Source organism: Nesoenas mayeri (genome assembly GCF_963082525.1).
Source record: "Nesoenas mayeri genome assembly, chromosome: 1".
Lineage (NCBI taxonomy): Eukaryota > Metazoa > Chordata > Aves > Columbiformes > Columbidae > Nesoenas > Nesoenas mayeri.
The window spans coordinates 160,325,639-160,340,247 of record NC_137541.1 but is presented as its reverse complement, the minus strand read 5'-3'; the positions used below and the strand labels follow the sequence as shown (position 1 = coordinate 160,340,247).

The following is a 14,609-nucleotide window of genomic DNA, read 5'->3' as shown; positions in this document are numbered from 1 at the left end:
GTCGCTAAGGTAAGCCTAGAAGCTCACTTCTCAGCCTTCAAGAAGACCATTTTCAATCAAGAGTGGCATCTTACCAACAGCATTGTGGCAGACACAAGAGGTGTAATGAAGCTGTGAGCATTGTGTGCCCAAAGGCACCGCTACCTGTAGGCTGTCTGGGTTACTACTGAAACTCTAGCAGGGCCAAAGCTAAGGTGAACACCCATGGTCCATACTTCCAGCAGTTTGGGTGAGGAGGAAAGGACTTCTGCACCTACTTGTGTTTTCGAGAGTTAACTCCCCATTTCTGAGAGACTTGAGAAGCTGCAGCAATTTTCAAGTCCACTGTAGCATCCCAGCCCTGTGCTGTTGCAGCTCTACCAAGGGAAAATAGAAGGGACTGTACCAGGTACAGAAGCTCAAGTGATAAAACCCAAGAAGAGCTTTCCCTTCTACATCTGCCATCTCAAAAATAAAAAAAGTGAAGATAGTCCTTCCTCTATCAAAAAAAAATTAACAAATAATAAAGAACCTCACACCATCTACTTTTTCAACATGTTTACTTAACAGAAACCAGTTACACTGTAACTTTTATTATTAAATCCACTTCAAAAAAGGTTCATTGACATTTCTAGACTTGAAGTTTGCTTCCAAACTTCACATTAAAATTCAAATATTGTTTCATCTTTAAAATGTTTATCACAAAAAATAAACAACAACAAAACTGTGAAACACTGCACTGAATATGGTGTGCTAATCCACAATTGACAGAAGCGTTAAAACTTTTTGTCCATAACTTTCCTTTATATCACAGGAAACAACATCAGTGGAATGTGTTACAGTATTTCAAGTTTGCTACTTTTAGTTAAGAAAGTTAATATGTAAGAAACAGTAATACAGTAAAAAGATGACATCTAGAACAGAGCAAAGTTTAAGAAAATACCTCTAGAAACCTCAGCTGCTACTTCTTGACACTTTTCTCCCCTACCGCCTTTAAAAGAGCGTATTTAAAATTACAGAACAGATAACAGTTTAATCAGTCATTACAGAAGGTAATAGTGCACCAATGGAGAAAAGGAATGAGCCATATGGGTGCCGTACCTAGCTTTTATCAACTGATTTATACTCTCCAGAAAATATAGCAGTTTTTCGCTTGATTAAAAATAAAATGCAACTCTTTATAGTGACAAAAATAATGTATTAGACTGTAAAAACAGATTAATACAGATAAATGATACCAGAACTAAAACAAATGTAATTGAAAGTCCAAAAGGCTGTAATCTCAATTAATTATTCTAAATTAATAAGGCAAATTTGACAGTTACACTAATTTATGGCATTATAAATATTCTTCATCCTGTACAGTTCTTTAAAAATCAATACATAGTGAGAATATAGTATTGCACCAAAAGCTGAAATTAACAGGTTGAACTTATAAAGTGCTGAAACCCCTCCAAAGTTGTGCCACGCTGTAGTTTCACATTCGTCATAGTTCATGTATCTTGAACACATCAAGAGTTCCATATGGCCACTTGGAGGCTTTGAAGAAAAAGACTGTATGAGGTAGAATAAATTCCTTCAAGTTCTCCATCACCCTACAGGTTGCTGAGCTGTGTGCATGGCTCTGTTACAGGGAACGGCTCCAAAGCTTTCTCTGAGTTTTTCCAGTTGTGAAAGTTTTCCTTGTACCATTCAACTGGTATGAAGAGAACATTGATAAGTCGACCAGAGATAGAGGGAAATTCAAACGTTCCATAGATATAAGACTAACAACATGCTGATAATTCATTACACAAAATTTTGATCTATAATATTAAGAAAAATCTAGTTTAGATTTTAGAAATTCTTCATGCAAAACTTATTCTAGCATTAAAAAGTAACTGATTCTAGTACTTAACACCACTTTATCATGATGAGTATTTTTTTATCACGTAAACTCACTACTTAAATAGCATACAATTTTAAGTAAAATTGAAGTGTTAAAGTAATTCTCTTGAGCTTCTCATTAACTAACTTATATATCCATTTTCCCCTCTTTTCCCTCCCCCCCATCACTTCTAAATCAGTGTAAAAGGCATCAATCCTACTTGTTTTCTTTATTCCTTCTTTCCAAGGCACTTTAGGTCTCCATCCTAAGTTGTGCATTTTTTCCGAACTCATTGGGTATCTCAGGTCATTTGTAGGTCTGATGAAATATAAAATGTACATGGGAAAACAGTTTTATTAGACCTTTTCATGAATTAGAGCTGCAGTACCTCATATTGCCTTCAAAACAACATCAGGTATGCTTTAGATTTTGAAAACTCCTGTCAACATGAACAGATTCTATTGCCTTCAAAAAATACACAGCAGTTGAGCGCAGCTTCAACAATAGAATTCAGTTTGTACAGTTAGCTACATGGAAGTGACTAGAATAAATATGAATTAATCTCTTATTGGCACAAAAATGAATGCAAAACCCAAGTCACTGCCAAAGCAATTGTTCATATCAGTGGATTTGCAACTCTTTAGACAGTCCCTATGCAAGCCAGTGTTTTTCAATATCAGCATTCACATTTTTCAACCTGAAAGCCCACAAATTTTAATATACCTCAAATCTGAAATATGGACTTTCATAGCACTGTCATTACACTGTTTCATTAGCTACACAAACTTAGTAATGCTGAGAACGTAGAATCCGAGGCAGCAAGTTTCAACAGAGAAAGATTTCCTATATTGAAGCATGGCATAAATTTTAAGTTCCACAATCTGGCAGTTAGGTAGCAGAGTCTAGCCTTCCTGCATTACTGGCACTAGGATACTCAATAGTTAAGCTACATGTGCAGACACAAACCAGCTACTCTTCACCATTATTAAAACATGCTAATGTCAAGCAGAAGCAGAACTAATTTTTCCATGGCAAGTAACCCCCATGACCTTTAAATCACTCATTATAGAATTAAATAATCGTTAGTTAGATACCTTAAGAATCTTTTATAAGTCCTCAACATTCTTTGAAACATGTATTCCTAAGTGGTTAGTTTTCCCAAGCTCATTTATGTTTAAACATAAGCAGAGAGGGCCCAAAACACAAGAAGAAACATCTCTATCTGAAATACACTGAGACATACCGAACAAGCACATTATGTGAGCCAAAGGCAATTTGTTCAAAGTCCTGTGATACACTCAGATAGGATTATGAAGAACACTTCCTTTTGAAAACAAAAATTAGTATAAAGACACTTCAGTTGCCATGATAACAATCCAAATGCAAACAGAAAGTGAGAATTCTAAAGGCCATAATAATACTTAACTGCTATCAGCAGATATGTCATTTCTAATCACTCTAGAGAAAAAGAGTGATATCTAAAATAAGCAGACTCTTGCTGCAGGAAAGAAAAGGAGATAAAAGAACAGAGCCAAACCAAGCCTGAAATTAAGGACAGAAACACACAGGAAAGGCATATTTATAAAACCTACCCATTTTTGCCACTTCCTTAACTTTGGCAACTCAGAGTTTTACATTTCCTTTTGGCAAAGCAGTTTCAGCTTAAGATAGGAACCTAAAATTAACTACACTCAGATGTGTATTTCTGCCTGTGGAATAAAGCATGTCTAAGTCTGAACTAGTCACATAATGTCAAAATACTAAAGCTAAATGAGAGGCAATGGGGTTCATCCTACCCAAGTGGCATTGAATATAAAGTACTTAAACTATCCAAACTAACCTTAAGAAAATATTCGGCCACTGTGTAAAACCTGCCCTATTCCCAGAGCAGACTACAGCAGTGAGAAGTTTGAAGAAAGTTTAGAGACAGATAGATTAGCATTACACATTCCCCTTCAAGACATATACTCTGACCTAGGGATCCCAAGTAATAAATGGAAATTCTGTAGAAATCAAACCCACTAGCAAAACAAACAAACGAAAAACTTAAGACAGCAGGACAGCTCTTCCTCCATCAAAGGTTTTCCCTCCTGCAGAGCAGAAACACTTTCACAAAAAAATACTTGGCAAGAGACGCATAAACCTTCAGAATAAAGCTGTCCTGCATGTGTTTGGCTATTTTCTTACCTGTCTTTGACATAATCCATCCAATGCTCCATTTCAGATTCCGAACTGGTCTTCTTTATCTGTCAAGACAAAACAAAATTCACACCCACACATCTTACACTGTCTTTACATACATTTATAAAATAGAATTTTTAACAATATTTAAGTCCAGTTAAAAAAATGAAACACACAAACCACAAAGAGAAGTGGTTTTCCGTCTAAACTGAGTTTTCAAACTACTGAAATTATCAAAACTATCTAGAACAATTTCAATACCTCTCTTTCATCTGTTCATTGCCTAACCAGTCATAATTGTTAGATTTTTAATAGTACCACATTCTTAGACCAAAACTGAAGCAGTCAGCATGAAAAAGAAACAAAAAACCTACCAAATGGCATTTAATCATTATGCCAGTTACATCCCAGTCAGGATAACTGATCCAACAGTGCAACACAGGACAGACTGTAATGCACACTGACATACTACAGCTGCCACAGAAAGGGCAGTACATCCTTCTGCTCCAACTACCTGCTAAGATTGGCTCTCCCAAAGCTACAAAAGATTTATAGTAGAATTGTTCACACGTGCAATGACTGGTAAAAAAAAAGCATTGTAACTGTCTACTCACTAAATGGATTAACTCCTTAGCAAGCTGGACAATGGACATCTCAAAGTTAGTTCCAATGTTATAAATTTCACCTGGCTTCCCCTCCTTCAGGACAGTAAGGAATGCTTCTACCACATCGGTTGCATAAAGGAAATTCCTTCTTTGAAGTCCAGAACCATGAATGCAGCTTAAAAAACAGGAAAAGGCAAGAAAATTTTGTTAATCCTTAAATAGAAGCATTCAATTTATTAGACTGTGTTTTAAGCAGTTTTGCTGTTAGCCATTACCTGAAGGTATCTTAAGTAACTGACAAGCAAACAATCTTTTACCTTTTTTAAGGAAATCCTATTGTTAAAATAAGCAATTCATAACTCAGTTATGAAATTATCATTTTACAAGCCATAACATGTATTTATAACTGTAATTTCAGTTTTATAGCACAAATATCACAGAAAAATTTCAAATTACATACCATTTTCTGTTCTGTTGCAACAAAGATATAAACTTTGGAATAACCTAAATAATTGAACCAAAAAAAAAAAAAGATTACTCCACTATTTTAGAAGTAGTTATTCTGCAAAGAACTGGATTCACCAGTAAGTATTATTAAGTATTTTAATAAGACCCTTTAAATACTTGTAAGTTTTCTTTAGTCTAATCAAAGAATACATCAAACCTAGAAACTGCAAGGATCTGGGTGGGTTTTTTTTTTAAAGTAGATGCCTCTTGTGTTGTGAAGCTTATATTTCTTGTCTATCATTACAAATCAGTAGTTACAAAGGTAATTTTTTTTTTTTAATAAAAGAAAATGGTTCTGTTACTTTTTCACATACAGAGGTGCACTGGAGTCTAATTAGGGACGCCTATTGCAAACAGTTTAGAACATCGTTTAAACATCCAGCAAGTTGCAGTAGATCTATAGTTAAGGAGTCACTAGAATAGTTAAATTTGGAAGAGAGTCAAAAGATAATTTCAAGATAAGTGAACAAGGATCAAGTGACAGCCACTAGCTTGCAGCATAAAGACTTACAATATTATCTTCAGCTACAAGCTTAGATCCACCCATAATGTCCTAGAAACTTCAGAACAGTTGGCCCCACTATTAAAGTTTTTAAACTGAAACCATTAGAAAGCTATTTCAATTATTTTAATTTTGTTAACTTACTACTAGGTTGGAACATCTATTTTTATATCAGACACATTGCTCTTCTGCAATTTACTTTTTGAAATGTTTACCGTAGTTATTAAACATTCCTAATTACAACAGAAGACATGAGCGTTAACATAGGTGAACCCTGCCATACATAAGGCAGTTAAATATCCTTTGAAAAATAGAAAAATTACAAACTTAAGTTGTTGTAGTAAAATTCCCATAAATAAGCTCTAATTGATGCTTCACTAAAAATCAAAAAACCTGTGTTTCTTGTATTGATGGTAAGCCATGTTAGTGTGAAATCAAAATATATAATCACAGGTAAGCAGGCACAAATATACTTGCAAGACAGTGCTTTTTTCAAAAGTCAGTCCATTCTTAAGAGAAAGTAACATCACTGCAACCCTGAATTATGGTATGCTAAAGGTCAGAGTAAAGCATAGATTTAACTTACTTTTTCTGGATACTGGTGTGGCCCATAAACATTACTGCTCCGTGTGATAACAACTGGGAACTTAAGAGCATTAAACAAGCATGTGATTACAGAAGAAAATATATACCAGTAAAAATTTGTAGGCTTCTTGATGATCAATAAGTAATAAACTCACACACTCACACAGTGCTTATCCAAAAATCTTAGAAACATTAATAAAGCTATCCATACTTCTGTAAAATAGGCAAGGGCCTCCAGCCTTCTCAGTCTGATAGCAGTACAAGTGACAAATATTTGTTATCTCTCAATATTGCTATGGAACCACCACAGGACATTACATACATCTACCTGGTTGACTGAAGACTGCCTTACTATTCCTTATTCCAAGATAATGTTTCACAGTAATTAACATCTTATTCAAATCAACTTTCTGTCCAAAAGAACTTCGCAGAAGGACGTGTCAAGAGCAAGGACTAAGTATTCAAACTTTTATATATTTTGCTTAAACAAAACAGAACAATAGTTTTTTCCTTTCTTTTGATTTTACTATAAATCTAGTCTTAATACAATTTGACTTTTGCATATTAGACTTGCTTCAAGCTTAGCAGTGGTTTTTTTAATTTGCCAGTGTTGTTTTTGACTCTTATATCAAAGAACACTTTTAGACATTATGGTTCAGATTTTCAAAAAAAAAGAAAAACATTTGATTCCTTCCCACTGTCTTGCAGTATATCTCCACCAATAAGTGGTGGACATCTCTGACACACCCAAACTATAAGACTAGCAATCACAAAAGAAATTACATCGTGTGGACTAGTGCTGATTTCTTTTTTTTTTTTAATACTCTTACTACAGATATTTAAATAGGGGCTTCAGAGTTTCTGAAGCTTGCATCAACTTACTTGGTACCTTTCCCAGTAAGACTGAACAAAACATTCTGCAGCTGCTTTAGAGGAAGCATAGGGATTTGTTGGACGTTTTGGTGAGGATTCATCAAATTCCTAAAATGAAAAGAGAAATTTGCATGACTCAATTTCTATAGCCCAGATAAGTCATAAGAGTTACAAAAGCTGCAGTTGCAACTGAAACAAAAATCCCTAAATATTCAAGCACACCAGTCTGAGAAAGTCTGTTTATCAAACACAGGAGACAGCCAGAATACCAGCAGTAATATTTTTATACTTCTAGCAAAGTACTTAACAGTAGCAGGTACTTAGATTTTTTTATCTTGCAAAATAAACAGTGTTGCCACAGGGAGGTTCATTTTCAGGCTCATATTGCCATTGCACCACAGCTAGCAAAATGACCTTTCAATCCTAAATAAAAGGGGTCCTTTCTCCCTTTTCCATAAACGTTATTTCTATAAGAAAAGTAGAAATTCAACCCAAAGTCCTCCAAAGCAAGGCTTCAACACTTCTGACCTACTCTAGAACAGGCAGCTCCATGGCTATCCCTTCCACTATCTACTTCTTGCTTGAAAAAAAACACAAAATACAAAATAATGTGTCAAAGAAAGAAGGGATTCTGCACTGCATGAGTTGCACTTCATAACAATCGCCTTAACACGTGATTAAAAGACTCCTTGTTCTTGTCTGACCTTTGCTTCTGAAATTAATTGACACAGACTTAATTTCTGACCTTCCTCTCCCCCCCCAAAAAAAAAAAACTCTGTTCAAGAACTTTTACTATGATTCACAAAGAGAAGAAAATATAAATAAAATGCAAGTGGTCTTTTCAAGGCCCAGAGATACAAAAAGTTCATGTGAATTTGCCTCATGCAAGACACTGCAACAATAAGAAAGTGTACATGACTTTTAGAAAATACGATAATAGTTTCATGGATTATGGCACTGAGTTAAATTACATTTCCTCAATTCAGATCAGACATAAATCAGCAAGAACCAAAAAGATTTCCATAGAACAAGGAACATCTGAATGTTTCTTCCAGTAATATAGAAACTATATCCTGTTGGAATTCTCAGTACCTACAGTTCTGTTAGTATTTTTGCTGAAGTATAAAACCAGTTCCCAACTTCATAGTCAAGGCAGAGTGGGGAAAAAAAAAAACTCACACAAAGGAAAAAAAAAAGAACAACAAGAACAACATACTGTGTGCATTACTAGAGTCTCATGAATGCTATAAGTCAAAATTTGTATAATATATTTTTTGATACTATCTCTGAGAAATATTCACATGTCACGAATGACCCAAATCTCACTGCTGGAGGCAACATACGTTCCATATAAAACATGCTAAAAAATTCAAGACAATTTTGATATTTATCTCTCTAGAAACAACCAGTGCTTGTTTACAAGTTCCAGTATTGTCAGAAATAGCTCAAAAGTCATATTTAGGAAGGCCAAGGAAAGTTAGATTCATTTTGTTCTCATTATTGAAAGCACGTAAAGCTAGAAAAACCACCATGGACTTTCAAACTCACCCCATCAGTGCTGCCTCCGTATACTTCATCTGTACTGACATAGACAAACTTCTCCACATTGGCTTCATGTGCAGCAGCAACTAGTACATTAGTGCCATAAACATTCACATAGGTAAATTCCAGGGCACACCAAAATGAGAGATCTATGTTAAAAAATCCAGACAATTCTGATTAAATTTAGGCAAGATGTGGCTTCCTATTCAACTATAATACCAGAGGCCACAATATAGGCGGGGACTTCATGGCTAGTTCTTTGATTGTCAGATATCAAAGTCACTATAAATGAGGATACTTTCTACACTTGAAAACAAAATCCTTGCACCCAATGAGAGGGTGAAATAGAGTAAAAGTTTGTTGGCTATCAATAGTTCCATTTGAAATAGCATTACCTAAGTGGCAGCATAACCACTTCCCCTCTCCACTAGGAAGGGCCACGCTCAGTAAGCAAAGCATCATTTGAAGACAGTTTTAAGATGGAGAAATATATGCCTATTACTGTTAATTAACTAGCACCTGTTTTAATTCTTAGAGTTGTCCCACTGGCCTAAGGACTTTGTGCATATTAAATCTGACAATTTTGAGAAGTTTTTTTCCTGGAGAATTCTTTGAGGATTTCTTCTCATGATGGAAGGAATATGGTAGGGATAGTTCTCTTTAACAGTGTTCGTGAAGAGCAGTAGCCTGAAATCAGCACTTAAATGTAATTCATTTTCTGTTTCCAGAATCCAGGCAGGATTCTGAAAGGAGCTATGCTGAATCCTTCAGCTTCCACACTATGTTTTTTTCCTGCAAGTTTTGTGCCAACAAAGTAAAAACTTAAGACTATGTACCAATCCTCTTTCCATTGTATTCACTACTTCACCAGTACACTGTTAGTTACATGTGTGTCTAGATGGAATTTAAAAATGTAATGTACCAAAAAAAAAAAAAAGGGGAGGGGGAGGGCATTACTATTTATGTACAATCAAAACAGATGTCAGATGAAGCACTTTTTAAATTAAGGCTGTGAACCCTTTTAAGTTAAAGATGCCACCAGATCTTGAATCACATAGTTTGTAGAGACAAACTGTCTCCTTGTTTTATATGAAGGGAAAAAAATATATATTTCAAACAAATATAGTAACAGCAAATAATATCAAAACATGTAGCAGTGCTCACCTACATGTGTTTGGGCTGCAAAATGAAGAACTATATCTATTTTCTCAGTTTCAAACAGCTGTTTTATAAAATCAGGGTCACAAATATCTCCCTAGACAGAAAAAAAAAAATCATTAAATTATTTTTGACAGAAAATAGTAAGCTTTCATTTGTACAAAGCATCACAGAACAAACCATTACAAAGGAAGCACAGGATAGAAAAAGCACTACCAACTGAGTTTTGGACAATTTATTGATGCCATGTCTAAAACAACACCAGATATAAAGTTCACATATTTTTAGCAACAGCCTCAACAAAACTTATTTCAGAATTTATTATGACTATTTACCATTAGAAACAGCATCGTCCCCAAAATATACACAGCAGAAGTAGAGTGTGTAGCTTAAACGCTGAGTTTGAAAGAAGTTCCCACAGCGACTTAGAGTTGCTGGAGTCTGGCAAACGGACAGTGACACCTAGTGGCATCACAAACGGTGGATTTTCCACTTCCGTGAAAATGGACTGTTGGATGTCTTGCAGGGATTTGGGGTTTTGTTGTTTGTTCTGATAGTTTTATTTTTTTAAATTGATATATTTAGAAAAGAGACAGGCATCGACACACAACACATTCTTCCAGAATCAACCGCAGCTTTTAAAGGTAAATGCAAGCTGAGAAGCAGCTTTTCATGTTTATCTGTTGGCTCAACTTAAGATAGTACCAGAGAAGAAGCGGTGCCTTCGGGAAGAAGACTTCTGTATTTTTCAAGAGCAAAGTAACTAATTAAAAATAGTTCAAATGCAGCTATGTTTTAAGAAATTCTCAACAATTCTGAACAACAGCCTCAAAGTAGTACTATATGTCAGAAATGGAAGATGGGCTGCATTTCCTGTTTCTCACCCCTGAACAGAACTGAAACACTCCAGTAAATATTTCACTTATACACTATTTTGAACTAATTGGTTACAATTATTGACTTTTTTTTTTAACAAACTCAAACTCTATACATCTATACTGAACAACAAGAGAAACTGTGGTAAAACTGTATCTTTCCTCCAGTCCCTTACAAATTTTCTAAACTTTTACTTTTCTACCTTCCAAAACGGGCTTCTTTTCTACAGCATCGCTACAGTGTTTACCCTTCCTGCTCTCTCCTAATGCCAGTAATAGTGTTACAATTCTAATTACAGGGCTTGATCATTTTTTCCAGTGTATTTTTTCCTATCAGTGTCAACTGTTTGGCTGCATACAAGCTACATATAGGCTCTGATCAACGTTTCTTAAACAAACACACACAAACCCTGAAAAGTTGTAATGCATTATATGAGTGTAAATTTTGTAGGGAACATATGCCAGCTTTATTCCAGATGCAGTATAGCTACATTGCTTGTCACTATCCCCCGCTTCAGATAGGAATCCAGCTGTTTATAGGGTGCCTTTTAGAACTCCGTGTTAATATATATCCAGATAATGAGGCTTTTCTACAGCATTCATGCACTTCATATCACATACCAGAAACGATCAAAAACATTAGGAAAAACAATGAAAAAGACAGTTTGGGCATGCTGAAATTGCACACATGTGCTTAATAAACATCCCCTTTCCCCTCATGCAACTTTTAGCCCAACAGCTCAGAGACAATCACTTACTGAAATAAAGAGCCGGGTTCACAAAAATGTGAACAGCCATGGGGGTCATCAAACAGGTGAGGATCAGTCCAATTCCAACCTTGCCTGAATCCATGAGATATGTTTAACTTACATCCATGTGACAAAGTTGCCCCAAAGTTCCTATTTCAGAAAATTAAACTATATGCATTTCTCTGATGTCCTGCAACCTCGAGCAGCCCAGCTAGACAAAGTCCAGCATCAGTACTGACTTTCATTGAAGGAAGGAACCTTAGCATACAAACCCTGCAGTCAGAATGTTTATTTGAACAATAATTCTAAATCCACCTCCTGTCTTAAGATAAAACTGTGGAAACAGTCATCTGATTTAATTGGCCAAATTTTAAAAAGAAAAGTCATACATTAAATGTTCCAACAAGATCCTGTTCCAAAACAACTATGAACTACACTGCATCAACAGCAAAAATGTACCCTGATATCTAGTGCTAACAGAACAGGAAAAAGTCTGTTGTGCACCACAGAATATGACAAGCGAAAGTGTTTGAAAGTGCAAAATCTAAGATAGCATCAGAGAAGCACGGAGGAGCCAAATCTGAGTCTGTCTTGCCCATACCACCTACCAAAAGTGAATCAATCATTCCTATGACCACTCATCTCTATAACTAGGCTTTTAACAATTATCTACCTTTATTATACAATAAAATATATCAACTTTCAAAAGACTACTTCATGTAAGTGACAGAACATACTGCCTACTTTCACAGTCTTCTATGAGTGAAATATGAAGACAAGCAGACAAAATAAATGCTGTTATATCCATCTGATTGTCACACGCATGTTACATACACTGACTCATTATTGACAATTAATTAATAGAAGTAATTTCAGCTTTCTGGTAAATGAAAGCAGTGGCTTCTAGTTTGGGGAACTCTAAAGACCACATTACCTCAATATGAAGGCACAGAAATCAGTAAAAACTCAAGTTTCTTAAAAGAGAAAGCTTTATCACCTGGATAAACTTGTAGTTTTCCTTCTCAGAGACAGTTTCAAGATTCTTCAAGCTTGCACAGTAGTCGAGCTAAAGAGAAATACCAACACAGTATATAAATAAGCTAACTCAGATACAACCTAAAAACTGGAAAGTTTGAGAACAAAGCAATAACTTATTTCAAAATAAAAACTATTTTGCAAGAATATATGATAAAGCTTTAAAAATACAAAACTAATATATCTTAACTGCAAAAGTTCTTAAATGGAAGTTTAGAACTTCAAAAGCTTCCTTTTTTTTTTTTTCAAATATTTATTTGTGGTGTACACAGAACTATAAGCATTAACAGTAGTTGACTTTTTTTTTGCATAGGAACAAATGGATAGTCAAGCAAAAATTTAATAAAAAACAATAATCCATATAAATTTCAAAATGCTACAAACTGCATCAAAAATCATTTAAAATAGTTTTCCATATGAAAAGAGAAAGCAAGCTACTTACCTTATCCAGGTTTATAATCAAATAGTTTGGGTACTTTTTCACAAGAGAGACAACTACATGTGAAGCACTACAGGACAAAAGAAAAACATATTTTACAATTACGTAGTTAGCTTTAAGGCAGCAAAGAGATGACAAATTACAACTAAGTTTAGCAATATCAAAAGGCTTTGTGGGAAGAGGAGGCTGTACTCAAGAGAAATTCACAGATATATTTTAAAACACATCACCATCATTCTGTTGATAATGCCCATAACCACATACCATTAAGAATCTAAAAAATCAGATTAAAAGTTCATGCCATAACAAAAGAAAGCAGCACTGCTCACAGCCACCCAAAAGAAAAAAGAAAAAAAAACAACAAACCGCACACACCCAAACTCTAAATACACCCCAAACTGTTATATGATACATCCAGTTGCTATTCCAAATTACTTTTATATTTTTAAGTTTATACATTAGGTATTAGGGAGAAATAAACAGTCCTGACTCTCAAACATTCAACTCTCCAACACCGCTACTAGATGTAAGAAGAGACTGACAGCCCGAGTGCCAGGTGGCATTTCTCTCTGCTACAGTTTTGAGTACAAGAAGCTCAATTTGAGAGTTCAGGTTTTGCAGGGCTTATTCACATCTCCAGCCCTCCAAGCTGAGGCTACACACAGAAATCCAGTGCTCTCACAGCTTCAACCCTCAAGCACGCTGATGAGCTTAAGATAGACCTGAACTTTCTTAAGAGCCCACAGCTGTGGGGAGTGGAGGTAACAAACAGTTGTCGGCTCAAAGCACAGTTATCCCCCACCCCGGCTGAGGCTCAGCACCGACTCCCGCACCCAGCACCATCTCGCCGGCCCTGAGCGGAGGGCAGCCAGGCAGCGGCCCAACTCGCTCCCCAGCGCTTACCGCCGCAAACTCCGACACACGGAAGAGCCCCAGGCAGCCTCCAAAGAGAACCGGAGCCTGAAAAACGGCTGCGCCCACCGCGGCCTCCACGAAGGCGGCCCGAGCCAGCGGCGCCACTGAACCGCCCCGGGACAGGACCCAGAGCTGCGGCACCCCTCCCGCTCCGACCTGACAGCCCCCGCGTCCCTAGGGAGGAGGCCTATGGCCTCGGCCTGACCCAGCAGCCGCCACTCACATGAACCCCGCGCCGCCCGTCACCAGCAGCCGCTTCTCGAACACAGGCAACCCCACCGCACCCGCCGTCTCCGACATCGCCCGCGCTTTACAGCGACGGCCCTCACGCCTCAGCTGCCGTGCGCCGCGACCTCACGAAACCGCATGCGCAACAGGGCGCGGAAGCTGTAGTTCCCCGGCAGGTTTCTCGGGCAAGGCGGCGGCCACTTCAAGAGCTGGCGTGGGAGGGAGAAAGAAAACAAAGAAACCCTTCTCCACGTTCCCGAACAACGGAGCCAGCTGCCTCTGAGGCGAGCAGCAGCAGCTCCGGCTACGTCCTGCACAACACCCAAATCTCCGCCTATAACGGTGACTCGTCGCCCTTTACGACGCTGGGGGGGGGGGAGTGTGTCTCAATTTACGGCCGAACCCAGCAACGGACACGTCGCAGCTGTAGAAGTGCAGACCCGCAGGGCACGGTGGCAGGGGAGGGGCTGGCCGCGTCGGCTCCGCCCCCAGGGTGGGGCACGCTCCCTCGCGCGCGGCTCCCATTGGTTCTCCTTATCCCCTGTCCCGCGCCCGGTTGTAACCTGGAG

At 37.3% G+C, this 14,609-nt stretch overlaps 1 protein-coding gene across 5 annotated transcripts; it reads right to left on the bottom strand.

Moving 5' to 3' along the window:
- Positions 1 to 306: 306 nt before the first annotated feature.
- On the bottom strand, positions 307 to 14,410 carry TGDS (TDP-glucose 4,6-dehydratase). 5 transcript variants are annotated; one of them, XM_080344213.1, is made up of 12 exons: positions 14,036 to 14,410; positions 12,901 to 12,967; positions 12,421 to 12,489; positions 9,806 to 9,896; positions 8,648 to 8,790; positions 7,109 to 7,207; positions 6,228 to 6,287; positions 5,093 to 5,136; positions 4,642 to 4,807; positions 4,034 to 4,092; positions 2,067 to 2,164; positions 307 to 1,675 (listed from the first exon to the last, which is right to left on the bottom strand). In XM_080344213.1, the coding sequence occupies exons 1-12, from the start codon at positions 14,110 to 14,112 to the stop codon at positions 1,575 to 1,577; spliced, it is 1,074 nt and encodes a 357-aa protein (XP_080200339.1). In that variant the 5' UTR covers positions 14,113 to 14,410; the 3' UTR covers positions 307 to 1,574. The 5 variants fall into 5 exon arrangements, 4 of the variants coding, with proteins under 4 accessions (XP_080200339.1, XP_080200341.1, XP_080200340.1 ...); XM_080344215.1 differs by having other exon boundaries at positions 8,648 to 8,727; XR_013922112.1 differs by lacking the exon at positions 307 to 1,675 and adding an exon at positions 3,090 to 3,170 and having other exon boundaries at positions 2,104 to 2,164.
- Between the last annotated feature and the right edge of the window lie 199 nt (positions 14,411 to 14,609).

Coding starts and splice junctions, on each gene's coding strand:
- TGDS (XM_080344213.1), bottom strand. CDS start 14,112: ATGTCGGAGACGGCGGGTGCGGTGGGGTTGCCTGTGTTCGAGAAGCGG. Junction 4,808..5,092: donor TTGCAACAGAACAGAAAATG/GTATGTAATTTG, acceptor CTGTTTTTTAAG/CTGCATTCATGGTTCTGGAC. Junction 2,165..4,033: donor ATGGATTATGTCAAAGACAG/GTAAGAAAATAG, acceptor ATATTTCATCAG/ACCTACAAATGACCTGAGAT.